Source organism: Marmota monax, unplaced genomic scaffold (genome assembly GCF_021218885.2).
Source record: "Marmota monax isolate L192 unplaced genomic scaffold, Marmota_monax_Labrador192_F-V1.1 WCK01_AAM20220418_F8-fsc00007, whole genome shotgun sequence".
Lineage (NCBI taxonomy): Eukaryota > Metazoa > Chordata > Mammalia > Rodentia > Sciuridae > Marmota > Marmota monax.
In genome coordinates this window covers 32,262,892-32,282,825 of record NW_026692781.1, presented here as the reverse complement: position 1 = coordinate 32,282,825, position 19,934 = coordinate 32,262,892, and the positions used below count along the sequence as shown (strand labels likewise).

The 19,934-nt window shown below is 40.8% G+C and overlaps 1 protein-coding gene across 4 annotated transcripts in view; it reads right to left on the bottom strand.

Annotated features, from left to right (window-relative positions):
• Positions 1-19,934, bottom strand: part of Spats2l (spermatogenesis associated serine rich 2 like) — a 167,985-nt gene that overhangs the window by 18,058 nt on the left and 129,993 nt on the right. For 3 of the 4 annotated variants that reach the window (XM_046447488.2, XM_046447487.2, XM_046447490.2), the window contains exons 7-8: positions 17,238-17,444; positions 15,785-15,920 (exon numbers count right to left, since the gene is read on the bottom strand). In XM_046447488.2, coding sequence (XP_046303444.1) covers positions 15,785-15,920; positions 17,238-17,444 — 343 coding nt within the window. The remainder of the gene's footprint in view (positions 1-15,784; positions 15,921-17,237; positions 17,445-19,934) is intronic. The other variant, XM_046447489.2, reaches the window with a different exon arrangement.

Sequence of the window (19,934 nt, the reverse complement as noted above, 5' to 3'; positions counted from 1 at the left end):
GAGAGAGAGAGAGAGAGAGAGAGAGAGAGAGAGAGAGAGAGAGAGAGAGTGATTCAGTGAGAAGGTTGGGCAGGGCAAAAGAACCTCTCCAGGAGCCTGAATGTTTCCTATGCCATCATGAGGGGGACTGCTGTGGACCTTGCTCAGGATGCCCATATCCTCACTATGCCTTCTGTGGATAGCTTGGATGTGTGAAGGGGTACACACACGAGGAAGTGGCTGGGTTTCACATCTGGATCATTATATGGAACAGAAAGGAAGAGGCACAGCTTAAAGACCTAGTGAGTGTGATAATGTGAAACCCACCCCCAGCCCTTAGAGCTGGCTTTGTACTTCCTCAGGACATGGAACAGGAGGCCAGGAAAACTCAGTGGATTTAAAGGCTGGGCAACCTGAGCTGACTTATGGGTTACAAAATGATGGCACTAAGAGTCACTTGAGACTTGCAGGTAACTTGTGCTCCATTCTCTTCACCAGTGGAGTGAGGCAGAGTTTCACAAGGTTTCGGATTGCTATACAGGAATGAGCCAGAGAGAGGAAATCCAAATAAAAAGAACTGATGTGTGCAGGGAATGGCAACTGCTCCAGTCCTGGGCTCAGAGCCTCAACTGTAGACAGCATCAGCTTCCCCAGAAGTGGAAAGAGCGACAAAACATTCAGTCATTTGAACAATATGTGCTGAGTGACTGTCCATGCCAGCCAAGGGTGTGGGGGCTGGAAGTACAGGAAGGGAGAGAGGGAGGAAGGGAGGGAGGGAGGGAGGGAGGGAGGAAGGAAGGAAGGAAGGAAGGAAGGAAGGAAGGAAAGAAAGAAAAGGAAAAAGATTCCTTTTACTCTTGTGGAGCCTCCATTATTTTTCTAACAGCTGAGAAGAATGTGAGAGGACCTGCAGGACTCAGATGAAATAGTGAAAACCAGAAAGGGAAGAAAATGATGCTGGCAGGAAAAATTATTTAGAACTAGAAGGCTTCTAAATAGAAGCCTCAGGTTTGGAGAGATGCATACACACAACTAGGGAAATACAAGCATGTGACATAAGATTGGCCTGTCCTCAGACGCCCAGTGGCCGGGAGAGGAGCAGACTGCAGTGGGAGTGCCCAGATGTCCTCACACAGTCACCAGCCCTCACTAACCCTGCCCCAAACCAAGCAGAGACCTTGGAGGCTGGGAATTCTACAGACTGTGTGTTGGGCTGGGAGAATGGTGTGGGAAGGGGCCTTTGTTAATTTCTTTACCAGCTACAAGGTCATGGGAAAGTTTTTGTTGATTAAATTTGTTAACATAATTTTGTGCCCAGAGAGTTTACAAGATGGACATTTGAGGGATAGTACTCATCCCCACGTCTAACACGTATTAAACAGAGCCAGATATTCACACAATGGTTACTTCAGACCTTCTGTGCTAACAGCAGGAGGGATGAAGGTTTACACAATAAATTGTTAATCTGTTTAATGCACACACCTGGGGATATGGAAAAGCCTGTGAAGCTGGCATCAAAGCATGCTTCCATTCCTCTGGGTATTTCAACAAAGGAAGATAGTACTTAGGCATCATAGTAACTCACGCACTATTATCTATGTATGACTGCTTTCAAAATTCATGCACTTAAAAGTCAACCAAGGTTCTCTGCAGAATCAGGACCCTGCTCTCAACTAATGGACTACAGCAAACCAAGATCAGGGGCCAGCCTGAGGCAGAAAGACCTGACCCTTTGCTGAGATTCTCGTCCCTTAGGACCTCAGGGTTCCTTGGGTTTGCTTTTCCGAGGCAGAAGGCACGGGGAGGGAAGAATACGTTGGCAAATGGGTGTGGCAGACTCAGTAGTATAGGCCAGCCAGTCTTTTTCCTGTCAGACAGTGAGAAGCTGGCTCCAGACTAAAAGAAAGCCCCTGTCTAAATCCTTCCATAGTCCCACAAATACTGGGTGTGACGTCCAGCTTCATGAATGATTCATCAGTGCTGCTGAATCTCCTTAGAGGAACCAGGACAGAGACACCCACTGAAGTGATGCTTGATGAAAACAACTCTGCAGGCTGGGGAAGGCTGAGCATGTTTGGCAGAACCCTGGTGTACAGATATCAGATGTGGAGGGAGGCCACCAGAGAGGAATGACATTCAGGGTTGATGAGTCACAGAAGAATCACAGTGTCATGGCCATGTTCCTACTGGGGAAGCAAAAAGGTCAGACATTTGCTTTCGAGGTACTCCTGTCAGACAGACACCAGCCTTCAGTTGTCCAGATGGGAGCTGATCAGAACTAGCAGTTTCTGAGTGCTGACTGCAGGCCAGGCACATCAGCAGAGTGCCAGCGCCTTACTGGAATGGTCTCTTTGAAGCATCGTGGTGCCCCAGGAGGTAGGAGCCCTGCTGTCTCCTTTACAAGGCCCAGACACATGCCCTCCCCTTGGCCTTGAAGACAGTTTCCTTCTCAAGCTCTTCTCTTTATCTGATTAAGTCTTCCTTCCAGTCTTGGCTTGTTCATCACTTCCTCAGAAAGCTCTGACTGAGGTTTTGTTTTTTTTTTAATTTTTAATTTTTTTTTTTTTGATACTTGGAATTGAACTCAGGGGTACTCGACCACTGAGCCACATACCCAGCCCCATTTTTTGTATTTTATTTAGAGACAGGGTCTCACTGAGTTGCTTAGTGCCTCGCTTTTGCTGAGGCTGGCTTTGAACTCCTGATCCTCCTGCCTCAGCCTCCTGAGCCTCTGGGATTGCAGGCGTGGGACACATGGCGCCCGGCTCTAAGTTTTTAAAAACTTCTGTTCAACTTTATGATCTTAGATTCTCAGAGGTTGCTCAACAAAAATTGCTTGATAGTGATGAATGTAAGAAAAGACAACATTTTCTTTCTACAGCATAACAATGATGAGAATTCTTAACTGGCACATTGTAGTGCTTGCAAATAAATCATGTTTATGTAAAAGTCCATGATTTTGGTCCTGGACAGAATCTAATCTTTTAAGACATAAGCTTCTGAGTACAAGTGCAATGATATTCACCAAACAAGGTTTGGCTCAGAATCAAAACAGGTAGTTGATGATTGTGTTTGCAAATTGGGTTGGTTTCATTGTTGAAATGTGTGCTTTCCCCACTCATCTTAAATTCTAAGTATAGAATGGTTTTGCTTTTCCACAGGGATCCTGCCTACTTGACAGAAATACAGAACTCTTTAATTGGCTTGGACTTAGGATATATCAAACATGTTCTATATAAACAGAGACCACATAAAACCCATGCTGACCTCACATGTTTCAGACCTGCCCTTTATCCTTCCCAAACCACATCTTCTTTTATCTAAACTGCTTGGATAATAAAATTTTATTTTGTTGTCATAAAAAAGCTTTTATTATCAAAGCAATAAGGTGTAAGGAGGAGATTACCATGGCAAAGATTTTATAGTTTATTATATAGTTAATCACAGAGATAAAGTGTCATTTCCTAAAAATGTTTCCACTGTCTTGATTCCTTTCTGTGGGGAACTAATAATAATAGTAATAAAAAGAATCAGAAAGCCTCTTTAGGAGGAATAGATTTATGATTTTCTGCTCTGTGAAAGGCTCATCTTTAAATCTGGAGCCCAAGACACTGAGTGACATGAATGCTTCTTTGGGGAGCTTGGATGAACTGCGTCTGGCCTAGTGTTCTTCAAAAATAAAGATGCTACCAATGATTGTGAGGCAGCCATGATTGATAAGAACTGCTGGTGGATGCTGAGGAATTAAAGCAGAATTTCAAGGGAATTTAAAGAAATCAGTCTGCAACAACAGAGTTGGATGGCGAAGAATTAAAACTCGGCCACATCCCACCTCTGAAGCATTTGCCTCAGGGAGACCGGAGAGAGAGAAATTGCCCCTGACCATCTGATTCCAGACAATTTTGCTTCAGGACCTTTTGTAGGCAAAAAGTGCTTCAGCTGGTGCTTCATTAACTCATCCCCTGCCAAGCAGACAAGGCAGGCTGGGAGGATCAGGAGGGAGTCAGAGGCTGGCGCAGGGCCTGGCAAAGTGGGCAAGCTGTACAGGAACCTGCATCCCCTGCCTCATTATAAAGAAAGAGAAGACTTGGAAGAAAGGATTCTAACTAATGCTATTGGAATGTTTTACCCTCCTTGGCCTCTACCAAATATCAGGAGGCATGCAAATGGGAGACAAGTCCTATAGCCAGGCTTCCTGGTATAAAGACTTTCCATTTCTTTCACTGAAGAAGAAAGAGTAATGTTAGAGCATTTCTCCCACCCTGGGCTCTGCTCCTTATTACTGCACAGGAGTAAGAATTGTGATGCACCCAGGCTTCAGATGGCCCTGCAATGCCCAGTGGCTGCTAGAGGAGCCTTGAACTGGAGACCTCTATTCGCCCTTCACTATCTAGTGCTGAAGGAAGAAGTAACTGTATTGAGAAGTTTAAGGATCTGTCCTTTCCCCTGGGTGAGGGGATCTTGTCCATCAGGTGGAATGCAGGAAAGCTTCCTCTATACATTTAAGGCATAGTGTACTGCTCCCAGGGGTACCATTTCCAGTCCAACTTCCTGAGTACCCAGTAATTCTTGAAGGAGGGAAAAGTTAGACAGGGTAAGGTTTCAACTCACCCATTTCTCAACCATTATAGCTGTCAATGAAATCTCTTCCTTGGCTTGAGAGCCACAGTGCAGCAAGGTGTGTATTCCTAGGGTCAGGAGAACTGAGTTCTAACTACAAATGGCGCTCATGTTCTTGTATGCTACCAATTCCTGGTTCTTTCTTTCTTCATTGAACTCTGTCCATCCCGTCTCTCTCCTATATCCTGTATATAGGTTACTGATGTCACCACTCCTTATCCTTCACTTCCCATGTGATTCTGTCCACTGAAGTCTATTCCAGTAGAGAAATATCTCTTCTACCTTTCTCTCCACTTCTACTGTCCTTGATTTAACCCTCATTATCAAGCAGTTGGCTACATTTATTTACTTTTTGCTACACTGCTGGAATTCCTGGAATTTTACCTTCTCCTATGTACATTTTTGCATTTAGATCATATAACAACCTGAATTCTTTTCATAACTGGTAAGACATAATGGGATACTCTTTTTCTGAATGCAACAATGGCAACACATTGATCTTTCGAAAGGTTTCTTGAATTCCAGCATTATTTGGTAAATACACAACATCAACATACATGTCTATAGCATGCCTACTAATCATGATTATGATGAAGTTGGACTGGAAATGGTACCACTGGGAATAGTACACTATGAAGCATACTCAATAATACAAAGCAAAGTGAATATCCCTCTGCCAATGAACAACTGTACTCCACTTACCAATCAGAATGAACCCATTTTATTTCTATTTATCAGATGTAATACATTGTGTGAATATTTTAGTCTGCATATTTTATGTTGGAATCAAACAATGATTTGAAATCACAGTTAACGAATATTGCATTGTACTGTCTGAGGAGTATTTCTGAAATGAGACACATACAGATTTAACATTGAAGACTTTCAACTTTTATAAAAGTCTGGGTTTCCTTAAAAAGAAAAGTTAATTAAAGAAAACCCAAAGTGATTCCTTTTTCTTCTTGCAACTTTTTTAAAATGACAAAGAGTTGCAAAAATCCTATATGTCTACAAATCCTATGATATCAAATATCCAACTGCAAAATGTATATTCGTTGTATCCCTCCATTTAGAATTTTACATATAACTTTGCTTAATAATACAATTTACCTTTACTAGCTACTTCCTAGTTGGTCTCTTTCAACAGGGATCAATATTCAGGAAAAGCACCTTAACTGTAGTTCAGTTTCTAGGAAAATAATAGGACTTAAGCCCCCATGGGAAAAGAAAGCAAACGACTCTATCCATGGATTAATTGTCTTATAAGACAAGGGTACCATTTAAAGAGCTGAGCTGACATTCTTCTTCACAGTTTGTTAATTTCATTTTTTTTGCAAGCTTATTTTAAAAACTGGAAAATATAGAAAACAGGATAAAAGAAAACAAATTTCAAAATGAAATGAGGCAAAATCCTTCTTTGTCTCCTACACAAAATAGAACCAACCATTCTAAATACTCCATTATATTTCCACCCAAAAACATTTTGAGAAAAAAAAAATTGGGAGGGGGTTATCTATGCCAATGCCATCATGGTTACTGAACATAAATAACTTGGGAACAGAAACTGTAAGAGATGTGGAGGTCGAAGAACAATCAGAAATGCTGGTCTATATCTAAACCAAAGCAGCCAGGCCCAGTCTCTATGTCGTTTGGCCTCCTGGAAGCCTCCTGAGTTCCTTGGCTCCCAGGTGAAGAAAGGAGGGGAGAGAACATACCCACCTGGCTCCTCCGGTCTCACTTGCTGCCCTGCTCTAAGTAGTGGCTTTCAAGACCCTTTCCTAACTAGTCAGTATTTGCCACCTTGAATTTTGTGGCTTTTTTTCTGTATGCAGCCAGTAGACCTTCAGCTTTTTTTTTTTTTTTAGTTGTCAATGGATCTTTTATTTTATTTATTTATTTATATGTGGTGCTGAGGATTGGACCCAGGGACTCACACATGCCAGGCAAACGCTCTACCTTTGAGCCACAACTCCAGCCCCATAAATCTTGGTTTTTTTTTTTTTTTTTTTTTTTTTTTAAGAAGTTAACCTTTATTTTGTTTGTTTATTGGTTTATTGTTGTTTTTTTGTATGTGGTTTCTGAGGATTGAACACCAGGGCCTTACATGTTCTAGGCAAACGCTCTCTCACTGAGCCATAACCCCAGCCCCAGACCTTGGGCTTTTTAAGGAAAAGATTGCCTTAATCCATTAGTATTTTTGGCAGTGCTTCTTCAAGTGTGGTGCTCAGAGCACTTACATTTGTATTCACTAAACTCATTAATGCACACTCTGGGGCCCCAACCCGTACAAATGAAATCAGAATCTCTGGGAAGGGGACCCTGATGCTGCCTGTGCACACAGAAGTTTAAGGATTAGAGTTTTGGCATACACTCCTCTGCCTACTGAAGGGACAAATGAGGAAACAGGAAGAGAAGGTAGGGAGAGAGATGGTAAGAGATGAAAGGGGAAGGAAAGCTGGCATCCATGGCCATTCTGAATCAGAGGTCCCTTTGCCTTAGTTCTTGCTTCCACAAGCAAGGAACAGTAAAAGTGATGAAATATCCATGTCTCATACCTGGGATCCACTGCATGCTAACAGAAAGCTGGAGAAGGATATGTTCGTCCCAGGGTCTGGGTGTAGAGAAACTTCCTAAATGCCACTTGGAAGGGAAGAGAACCAATCTTACTGAACATCTATCATGAGCCAGGATAGTGATTTTCTAGAGTGATCTTTTGAGTGCATTACCTTGTATACGAATTTTTATAAAACCCCTTGAATGTAATAGCAGTACCCCTGTTTTTAGCTGAGTACATGTTAAGAAACTTAACCAGCTTCAGGGCTAGAATATGTGCAGATGAGATTTAAACTCTAATCGGTCTTGCTTTACACCACATGCCTCCTAACTAGAGGCTAATAAACCTTGGAAAATGGGATTTTTATTAGAATATGGCCTAGTGAGAAGCAAGAGTTTATAGTCATTGAAAGAGTTATATAAGGAATTCTGTTATGTTGACTTCCTTGCAGTCTTATTATACAATTTTTTTTGCTGTCTTAGCTGACAAATGTCCACAAGGGTTTCTAAGGGTCACTCTATACCAGTCTAAGAAGTAGAAATAAGCTCTAAGACCCATTCTGAAATTGTAGCCTAGAATAGCCCCCATTTAAATGCTATAATGTATTTGATATTTATGCTAACATGTAAGAACAATGTAGTTCATTATATTTTTCCCCAGCAAAACAGATTATATTATAAATTTAAAGAAAGATCATACCAGTACCCTATGGGAATGTACCAGTAGAACAATTTGCTTAATTCCTTCTTATATTTTCATTCTATGATGAAAGCCAACAATTTCTTTTCAGAAGCATGTTACAAGTCTGGTTGATTGGTAGCCTTCATTTGCTGAAAAGATTCAGAAATCTTTTCAGATTTCAAGCTGAAACCAGGATCAGCCTCTTATTGTGGGTCTATTATTCTGCAAAGGAGGCTGCAGTGAAACAGAATGGACTTCCCATGCCAAGTGTGCAGCTGACATAACGTATGGAGGTAATCCAACCACGCGGCTCAGGAAGGCTATTAATATGAGGTGCTATTTATGCTGGTTTCCTGGGACTGAACCTAAACTGAAAAGGCCAGTTTGGTATTTTTTGTATTTATCAACCTGTTCTTCCTTCATGCCATCTGATTCATTCAGTCCTTGTAGTGGCCCTGGGGAAACATCTGATGCAGAGAAAAACCTCAGGGAGAAAAGGAAATAGGAAAAGAGACACTTTCACCTCCAAAGAGTGAGCTATACCTATTTAGAATGACACATATTCACAAATGAGGCAAGATTTGAAATACACAGTACCACAGGGACTGGCCTTAGTCACAAAGTCACAGGAACCTTGAGTTTTTCCGTGTTATATGGTATTTGCCCTTTTCACAATTTCAGAATGGTTCCGGGAGCTTGTTTCTTTTTATTGGCCTGGTGCAGAGTGAGGAAAAGGAGTCATTTTGGGCAATTTGTCAGCTAGACAGCAACAAAAACCATCCATATGGCTCTCTTGAGGCATAAATATATTTATTAGCCTCTTCTATTATTGTCTCTGGGTATCCTTGGCAAGTGCATGCTCTTCCCCACATGGTGTGTTCTTTGAAAGCCTCACATAATATGGAATATTGGGTGTGGAGGGAAGGAACAAGTTTGTTTAATTTTCTTTGTATGGTGCTTTGGTCACAAGCATGCAGGCACCTAGAAGAACCATTTGATAAGAAAGAAAGGGAGATTTGTCAGAAAGTTGTGTTTGTGCAGGTTTTGATCAATGGGAAGATTGTATTCATTTCTACAGCAGAAGAACATAGAGACTTCTTATTAAATTTCTTGTAAAAAAATTAAAAACACATTCCAAACTCTTGAATTTATTAAAAAACCAGAAACCAAAAAACACATAGCTTAAACTCTGGATTTTTGTCTTCATTACATGCTTTGTCTCAGGAGCTAGTAAAATTTAGTAATTGTTCCTGATCATTAAATAGGGAACTGAAAGCACTTAAAATCATCATATAACAAATGCCAAGTAGCTAAAGGGGGTCCTAACATGAGTTCTCCTACTGGCACAACCATGCTACCCTGCATACCCTCCATTCCACTGTGTACACCAGAAATGCTCACTGTTTGGGCTTCACAGTGGAGTTTCTCCTCATTCTTCATGTTTACCTCAACATCGTTCATGATTTTACTCATAAGCCAAGTCCAGTTGTTGTCATAGCATCTGTTTTATGACACAGATGTGATTCTAGTGTCCTGTTCATCTAATCTGTCTTTCCTATTAAAGTGTATGTAGTCCATAATTCCAATGATTCACCTAAGTGAGGGGGTAATTAAATGGTCAAAAAGTATTTGTTCAAATACCCCTGTGCCATAAGCCATGCAAAAAAGACCTTCTGTTTCATTCAGTGTAAACAGCTCAAGGGCTGGCACACCTGAGTACACCAGTGGCATTAGAGTACCTGGACATATGCCATGTGTGCCCAGGAACACCAAGTAATACTGATGACTGGCTAAAGCCACAGAAGAATAACTCCAAACAGACCTTAACGGAACAATTCCCCCCACTGTATTTATCTTTACATGCCTCAGATCTTCATCCTAATCCTGGTCCCCACTGTGATATTTGGTTTTATTGCAAAATGAGGAAAAAAGACTCAGGTACAGACAGAATGGCTAATGAAAGTGACTGTCTGTCATTAGCTACAAACTTCAGTTCTTAATTTTTCCATTTTCTTCTAAGGACTGAGTTGAATTCTATAATGAAAAGCAGACAAAAACAGCAAATCCCTCTATTTTCTACACTACAATATAATTGTTTTTCTGATCTCAAGGAGGCAAAAAATGTAATTTGACCTTTAAAACATGTAGCTAGAAGGTTTATGTTTCAGGCAGTATGGAAAAAACATTTCCTAGTACACTGATTGAAAAGAGAAGGCATTACACTATGTTCTTTGAGGTATGTGATTGGCAAGGAAATCCCCTCTCTTATCTCTCCAGTTGTGGCTTCAGAGGGCGGCTAGGGGACAGACAAATGCTCAGGGGTGTTGCAAAGGGAGGAGTCTGTCCTTCCCTCAAGGAGCTGTGGCAGAATAGGCAGCAGGACTGGTGCATTCTTGCCCAGGAGTCTCAGTACTGCTGACACAGGGGCCAGCTAGTTCTTTGTTGTGGGCTCATGGGAAGGAAGAGGGGGCGGGAAGGGGCTGTCTTGTGCATTCCAGGCTGGTTAGCAGCATCCCTGCCTACTAGAAGCTGGTAGCACTCCTTCCTTGCAGTTGTGACATGAATGTGGCCAGATCAACTGTCTCCCAAGGGGCAAATTCACCCAATTGTGAACTATTATTCTGACCCCAGACATAATTCCCTTTATGGGCCCCTCAACCAGTATTTTCAACTATAGATGAACAAGAGAATCACCTTGGTAATTTTTTAAAAAAATACCTATTTCTGAGACCACTGAAATCGGTATATCTGGAGTGGGGTTGGGGTGGGGGTGGCAACTTGGCAAAGGACAATCACTCTAAGAGTTTTTTTTTTTTTTTAATAATAATGTACACACATATACTTTGGTATGGAAAGCTGAATATTAATTTACAGGTATCATCTTTCAGTCAATGTTAAGTTAATCACAAAGACAAAACCCAAAGGGCACAGAAAAAGCAGGCTATTTGCATTGCGTAGAAATCCCAGTATCACATAAAAGTTTAGAGAATGTGTGTGTGTGTGTGTGTGTGTGTGTGTGTGTGTGTTGCAAGGGGAGGAACAAACAACAAGAATCATGTTGCATGATAAACCTTCAAAAGTGAGGAAAAATTGTCTTATTCGAATTCAAACTAATATGGCTCCAAGCACATATGTTCCAATAATTTTATACTATTTGGGTATCCAAGGTCCAGTGATCTGGGAATATGTGACTGACTGTCACCTATGTTATTCTGAAATACAACATTCTCACTAGAATTTCCTATTTGGGAGGGCTTCTAAAATTCACATTCTTGAAAAAAGAACATATTTAAAATGTCACAGAGCTGATATCTGTCAGTGTATGGGGTCAACTTGTTTACCTCCCCAAAAATGTGTGCTTGGCTACCAACAGGGCTTTAGTAACAAATGAGTGGGATTTGAGGGATGTTGGACAAAATAAACTTATCTCAGAATGACTATTTATTTCTTTATCCTGAAATTCTGGTGTTAGAGTTATTCTTTTGGCTGGGGAGTCTCCTCAGAGCATTTGTTAATATGCAAATATGTCACTTTCAGAGGGAGGAGATACCATCATAAAGATGAGGTCACCAGTTACATAAGGCAAACAAGTTTCAATGGTTAGACAGAAGGAAAGAAAAGGTATATGGGAACAGCAGTACACAAATTCCAGTCTTCAGTGAGGTGTCTCGGTGAGGAGCTCTGGCCTGTAGCGGGCTATAGGAGGCTCACCCCCTCTGCTGTGAAGGAGGAAAGGACTAAGGGACAGAGGCAGAGAAAAGGGAAATGGGCAAGAACAGAGGGTTGGGGGAGCTGAAACTCCTGACCTATTTCCAAATTCTGCCTGGGCCAGACCTGGCATTGCTTCAGGAAAGAAATAAACACAAGGTATAGGCACATTCTTGGCCCCTTTCTACAGAACGCTGTGCTTTGACTGATTTCCCTTTCCTATTTGAAAGCAAAGCAGCTTACAAGGTAGCCCTCTCCCTCACTCAGTCTCTGAGACCCTTTTGCTCCTTCCTCTCCCCCGCAGCACACATTCCCCCTCTTGGCCCTGGATGGGCTTCCATTTTCTTTAAAAGTGCTCTTACTTAGACATTAAATTGACAATAGCACCTAACAGAATTTTTACAGCTAGCTCTGTTTTGGAATACTTTCTCCCCCAACATATGGCAGAAATATCAAGTATTATTATCCTTCCTTGATGTTTTTGTTTTAATTTAATGTTTTATTGCTCATTTTAAGCCTTCACAATCAACTTGGACACAAACACACACAGCTTTGTGGTGAGACGCTAAACTAGTTTGCACACAAAGCAATGAAATCTGGCAGCTACGATTCCAAAGGATGAATATTTTCCAGTTGTGGTAGGAGGCCAATAGTACAGAAGAGAAACCAGCTGTTTCATGTTAGTTCCTGATGTGACTTTTTGTGTTCCTGTTGCCAAATTAATTTTCTGTTCATAGGTATTGTGAGAGCATTGTGTCATCTTTGTTACCCTTGCAAATGAGAGCGTTCTAAGTTATGGTCATTTAGCACCAGGTAGCTGAGTCCGGGTTAAATGCCAACTTGGATTTTTATATTTTAGCTACTTAAAGGTTTTCTTCAATAACTGTATTGAACAAGTGTTCTTCACAGCCTGATTGGGACCGATGGGAACTCAGCTCATTTTCCCTGATGGGTGTTCACTTAGTATTGAAGATGTGCAGTTTAGTTGTGTGTACTTTAGTTGAGCAGGACTCATGTCCTCAAGCTGACACTTTGAAAGCAGAGTGAAGATTTTTAATTTTTTACCTTAGTGTTTCTATTTATTTCTAAACCACACACTATACCCAGTGAGTATTTGGGGGTCAGAGAACCTGGTGGCCCAAAGAAAGAAGACAATGGAATGCACACACCTATGACACTGTGGACCACCAGTTCAAATCTGTTCCAGAGCTAGCACTCTTTTTGGAAGCTCTGTCTTATATCTTCTAAATCTAGCTATACCTTCTGATGTCATCCTGAGGTTACAACCGTACCTAAATGGGTAGTGCTATATCTATGATTCTCTAGGGTTTGTGATTTCACCAGCAATAGGAAAACTTCTTTGTAAAAATTTCTAAGCTGCCTTCAATTCTGCCACATGACATTTCAAGAGCACTCCAGATTCTAAAATTCATCCTGTCTTCCCCCTTAGAAAACGAGAGGGAGGCTTTGTTCAAACACGTCACCACGTAGGCTGGGCTGTAGGCTTATTTGGAGCAGAGGCAAAGTTTTCCACTTGGCAGAAATGCATGCAAATGGTTGATTTAAAAAAGTACTGTGGTTTTATTTTTAAGTTAACACGTATGCAATTATTGAAGGACCATTTTTATTGAAGGTTATAGCAGAAAACAAGTGCTTGGTGTTTACTCCTTTTATAGCAACTGCGTACAGAGAATGTTTGCTGTAAATGTCTTCTTCAGTTTGGAGAAAGAGTCCCCTTTTATTATGTAGGTGACTTTTCAACAGCAGTACTGCCTGGAAGAGCTCATTTAGAAGTGATCTTTCCCCATTGGTTTAAAATACAATGGGAAACCAGATGTAGTCGTAAAGGCCTGTAATCCAGCTACTTAGGAAACAGAGGTAGGAGGATTGCAAGTTCAAGGCCAACATCAGCAACTTAGTGAGACCCTATCTCAAAGTAAAACATTTTGTTTTCCCCCAAAAGGGCTGAGGATGTAGCTCAGTGGTAGAATACCCTTGAGTTCAATTCCCAGTACTGAGAAGAAAAAAAATCTGTTGTAAATCTCAAGATGTCTCGTGACCCATGTGCTATTCATTTTACTAAGAAGGAGAATGGAAGAAAATAAAAAGTACTCAGAACAGCTGGAGAAGAGAGAGGTAATTTGAGGTCATTGCTACACTTGGTTAACTAGTGTGTGAGTCACTCAAGATGGAAGGTATCACGCAGAAGTCCTCAGAGGAAGGGCTTATCCTAAAATGCTGCACAAACTGACAGGACAGAGCACTCTTATCCAAGCAGTCCCCCAATAGGGGTTGGAAAACTGCAACTCCCATGAGCCCATCTGGCCCATTGCCTCTCTGAATTGGCTCTGGTTGCTTCAGCCACAGCAGCAGGCTGAGTAGTCACATAGAGGCCATAAGCTGGTAATGCTTGAGATGTTTACTAGTTGGCCCTTTCCAGATAAAGTCTGCTGATCCTGGCTATGCAGAAGAGGCTGGAAGATGGGTATACTTATAAGTAGTAAAGCAACTTACTTAAGGATAGATTGGAAAATTCATGTAACTAAAAGTCATAATAATGCGAGCCTTCATTAGTATAGCATCTTTACCTTTTCTAAGTATTCAAACATGTTCTTGGAGTTGCTTTGAACCATTAGTTATTTTACAATTTGGACAAGAGGGAAGAGTTCCAGTAAGGCCTGACATCAGAACTGGGTCGGGCAAAGGATTCCTCACCTAGGGGACCTGTGAAGGTCTCACTGGTGACTGGAGAAGAAGCTTTTCTTTGAAGTCCCTGGTGTCTTTTGCACCCTTAGGATCTTATATGTAGCAGATGGTTTAAAATTCATGAATTTTAGATTAAGTTAGTGTGAAGCTTAATCCTTAGTTTTACACAACTCCACAGTTTCTGCTAAAAAGCACATCAGTATCAAAGCAAAGACTTGGAGTAAGAAAAATATGCAGAAGATGTGATCAAATGCTAGGATTATGGGAGGCCAAAGAGATAGACAACATGTTAGATGAGCCTGAGCATTGTGGATATGAGTTTTCTTTATCTTACCTTATTCTTCTTACTTTTGATGTGGGCATCTTGGTTTTCCTTTGGAAAACCATGCTCTTCAACTCACAGTCCAGGGGGTTGAGGTGTGGGGCTCACCCCACTGCTGTCTGTGTGGTAAGCTTATGACTCTGGCCTGCCTAGTGGGAAGACTATCCCTCTTGCCACAGTGATTGGTCTAGAAACAGGCAGGTGACTCAACCCAGCCAATGCGAAGTAGTCCTTGTTTTTTTTTTGCTAGAATTACTAGAAACAAATCCCCCTCTTAGATTCCAGGGCTTAAGAGTTATGTAAGTCTGGAGTAGCTAGGGGTGTTACCTTTGCTGCCACATGTAGAGAGCTGCTTAAGAATGAAGTAAAAAAATCATGGGAGACATTGAGAAAGGAAATAGGGGAGGGAGAGAGGGAGAGGGGAAAAGATGAGGGAGAGAAGGTAAGAAGAAAAGGGTGGGGGAGAAACTGAGTCCTGATAATATAATTTGGCTTTGAACCAAATTTGCCAAAAGGAATCTTCTTTAATTTTCATGTGCATCAGCTAATCAATTATCTTTTATCTTTAGTGTGACTGGAGTTTCTGTCACTTGAAGTTCAGAGTCCTGCTACACTTCCAGTGTTTTCAACATTTTTCTTCTAGTAATAACAACTATACCAACACATATTTCATTTTACTTGTGGACATGCACACAGGGCTCAAAGAAATATCTTCCATTCAAATCAGTTGCAGGGCAGGGCAGGCAGGACAAGACAAAACTAAATCAGTTCACCTAGTCTTAAGGATACTCAAGAATAGGATTCTATCACTAGGCTTCCATAAAATGTTTCTTTTTGTTAAGGGAACTTTTCTTATTTTATAATAATAAGGTTGTAAATATTTTGTTTTCTTAGTTGTACTTACGTTATTCATCTTCCAGGTATTTGTTAGTATTATTTGTTCTTTTCTCTATTGAGGTTTTATTCTATATCCTTCATATAATTTTGGGCCAACTTTAAAGTGAATTATGTCTATCAGGTTTCTTCTTGTTCAAATACTTTCTCTTCCTTCTTATTCCTAAGACACATGCTGCTCACTGTAGAGCTTTAAGAAAATCTGCTAGAGTTGTTCTGTAATGTTTATGTATAAAATAAACAATGTTTTCCATCTGATGCTTTTACAAACTATAGGTTCAAGCACCACAGATTTATAGTTCCTAGGTCGAATGACTCACCAGTTGTGCAATTCAGCAAACGCAGCTTTGATCTTCTTCACTGAACTATCCACTTCTTCCTTGATCATGACACGGTATCTAGTTAGAGAAACGGTGCAGCGCTGCAAATCCTTCACTGATTTCTCAATATTTGGGCCTGAAATTGATGTCAAGGAAAAAAATAATTGTTAACTTGAGTACTTCATCCTCTGTTTGTGAGATAAACAATAAAACAGAGTAACCAACCCACCGAAAATAGAGATTCATCTTTTGTCTCTCTTAATGGAATAAAAGAAGTTCTGTGAAGAGGATGTGTATAATGCAGAGTGGGTGATTTGTCCAGCTCCTAAGGCTGCTGTTTTTCACCAGTGAGGTCTCTGGTTAGGCCATTTGGGGAGTGCTTGTCTTCTTTGCTCCTCAGAAAGAGGCTCTGATTGTTTTTTACCGCAAGCTGCAGTGTCTTAGAATCTAAAGGCCATTTGTGCGGCTGGTTCTCTCTATAAACACTGCTGTGTGTGGTTAAAAGCCATCAGGGCTTTTAGAAGAGGAAAATGACACATGGATCAGGAAAGGTACAAATGAGCTAGCGGGAGGATGGAGCCATGGTGCCAGGTACGTTGGCTGCAGCCCCGTCCGTCCTGAGCCAGGCCTGTAATTACAGCAGTAGTGTTCAAAGCAGCTCTTTGGGTGCCCATCATGCTTGGTTTCCTGCAATTGTCCCCAGGGTCTACAGAGAGTGCGTGGCAAACAGGCACATGGTACTTATCCCAACAAGGGCATGTTTCTCAGAAGAATGAAATCCCCCTCAAGAAAAGTGAGCAAGTATATCAAACTGCACCCCAGGAAATCAGAGACAACTGGGGCTGAAGGAGAGGAATATGATTTTATCTTCTGGGAATCAGAAAGGAAATGATTTGGCCCCTTTCATTCTTAATAGGAGTTCTGAGTCAAGTATATCAAAGCTTTAAAAATAATAAAAATCCAGTATGTCAAATAGAAAACCCTCTTTCGGTGTTACATAGTCTGAAAGTTATAACAGAAATGAATTTCAATGGGCAGGATCATCTCTGAAGGAGACCTACCAGACTCTAGACTCATCTTTGTGCCATGTAATTCTAGAACTTGTGTATCTGAGAAACATCGATCCCTTCTAAAAGAGCTCCTGCTTTAACACTTGCATAGTAACTCATTAGGGAGTGAGGTATTTGTGGTGCACTTTTATCCATGTCTGCAAAGAAAGTGGCCACAGAGGGGCAGAGAAAGGGGACGTAATTCCACTTGAACACTCCAGTCCTTTGTTTAACCCGGGAACATAACATCTGCCTTTCAATCTATGTGGATCAGAGAAAGACATGCAATTTCGTGCACATCTCTCTTCACTAAACAGCATCTTTTGGCAAGTTCCATCATTCTGGCACTTTTCTGTGTGTGTGCAAAATACGTTGAACCATTTGTGCAAAAGAAATCACTTTACCTCTTTTCTTTGCCAGCTCATCTGGCTTTATTTCAAGATGAGCTGCAGGGGCATTGGACTTAACAGGAGATGTTTTTGCTTTAGGCTTGCTTGGATTACAAGGCTGCTCAGCTGACCACTGTAGGCCATCTGACCTCTCTGTTGTTCCATGTATAGGTTTGGGGTTCCCATCTAAGGACAGTTTCTGTTGCAGTAGTCTGTTGCCTTCTGTAAAAGAACACCAAATAATGACTGTGAAGTGAAAAACTAAAAGCACTGATGATAAAGTGATGGGGATGCTAAGATTTTTGGTTTTGTTCACATGTTGTCAATAGTGCCTTTCATGGCACAATGGTTAAGGGACTGTTTTAATAGAATCCCCAGGAGATTAGAGGTTACACTAGAAAGAAAGAGCTTTGTATTTCCAGTCAGAAGACTTGGGTGTGTGTTTTGGCTCTGGTAATTACTTGCAGAGTGACCCAGGACAAGCCTCTTAATACTCTGAGCCTTGGTTTCCTCACTTGTAACTATCCAGGCTGGTTATTAAGAGGATTACAGGAGAAGAGCATGATCTGCTCCCCCATTCCAGTAAAGGCTTAGGCATCTTAAAGTATGATTTCATATTGAAGCTATAAAAATGTAGCCCTCCTATCTCCAAGGTGCTACGTTAATGTCTTGTGGTATTTTATTCTGAATTAATGAAGGCAGAAGAGTGATTGAAGATAGGGCAAGAATGAAGTGACAACAGGTACTATAATCATTTTATCTAATTTATGGAGAGCTTAAATCAGGAAACATCCTCATAATATCTCAACTATATTTAAAATCCAGGGAGTTAGTCTCTCTCTGGAGCTTTAATAGATGTGGCAATAAATTAGCAGCACGTTGCTTTTGGCATCTTTTAAAGGTAAGTTCCTATGTCGTTATTGATGAAGTGAATTAAATGGCATCTAAGAGCACGAAAAAGGAAATGTATCACCCTTAACATCTTACTACTGGAGAGCTCTGGGTGTGAATAAAGGGAGGCCGGTGTGCTTTTGAAAGCCAGGTTCTTGAAGAAAGCTGAGTTTAGTGGAAAGAATGCTTCCATTAAACTTTCCCACGTCCTGAAGGGTATTGTAGGCAGGTCTGCACTTTTCTGGCCAAATGTGGTGCATGCTCAGGGGGTTTAAGCATCTTTTTGAAGCCTGGTCCCCTTTACAGAGTCACCTGCAGGCTACTTCTCTCTACTTCCATGATGCCTTTTAGAAAGTTCATGTCTGCGTCTCAGCACTGCCTTGCAGAGGCTGTGATCTCCTGCAGGGCAGACACTGAGTCAGAGTCATTTCTGAAGTCCCAGTTCTTGTGTTTGGCTTATAGCTTTCTAGAGAATGGTGACTGAATTGAAGTACACTTGAAATGATTTCATTGAAAAGAAATAAGAAAAAAGAAGCACCTTTCCTGACACCGTCATAATCGTTACAGACTGCACCAGGGGAAAGTGCACAAGAATATGATCCCAATCCTTGTCAATTTGATTTTAGACATTAGCTCATTTATGCTAAATATAATTTGACTCTAGTTGACTCCATCATTCATAGCCTACATGTGAAGGAACCACAACATACTTTAGGGGCTGAATGATGAAAATTTACTTAAAGGGAAATTACAGTACACAATGAAGTGTTCACAAAAGGTAATGAACAAAGTTAAATAAAATACCGAAAACAGTATTTCCTCCGGTAATGAAACCAATTTAAACAGCAGTATGCAACTTTATCTTTTGTTACACTGAAGTGGAACTTCACCATAGCACGGTGGTTGTCAAACCTCAGTGTGTAATGACTCTTCCTTGGTACTTATCACACATGCAAATTCCTAAAGACCACCTCCAGAGATCCTGATGCAACAGCGGACCCAGCATTCTGCTTCCCAGGTGATTCTGTTGGAGTGGGCATGGGCGGTATTATCCACTTGATAAACATCTGGGTTAAAACAATGACTAAGTACAAGCTGGTTTCAACTCATTTCCTTTCTAAATCATAGCTGAGATTCAGTCTTGATGAGATATTATAAGTTGAGAATCTAAAACATAGCTCTTTGTGCATAGTGTTGTAAATTAGTCATATTCTTGAAAACAAGGGGACATATATGATAACATAATAGAAATAATGAGCACAGGTAGAGGAACAAAAATTATTCTGTTAAGAGGCAAATGAATTTTAAACAGAAGACAAGCATGCAAATGAGCAATGGCTCATTACCCTAGAGCTAAAAATATTTTGTTTGTGTATCAGAGAACTGATAATGTGGTTTGGTTCATTTCATCATTTATACAGCAAATATTTATTGAGAAATTTGAGCACCAATATTTTTTTAGGGTCCTGAAAAACTGTATTATTATTGGTAGGATCATTGAACACTAGGAAGGTTTAAATTCTCAAGGACCACTTGGATATATTTGCATACTGGCTGTTTAAGTCTGTCTCAAAATATAGTAAAACTGCAGAATTCTTTCAGATGAATACTGGTCGAGTATTATACATTTCTAACAGAATTACATTCATCTTGACCACAAAGCCTCATATTTCTAGTGATAGAAAAATGGGAGTTCTTTCCTGGATATAATAAGTTCCCTTTAAAAACAGGAACATCATCAGTTCTCTATCTTTCTGGAGGCAATGAGTAAACTTTGACAGACCATGAGTTGATTGACCTAAGTCTTCCCTGTCCAGTTGG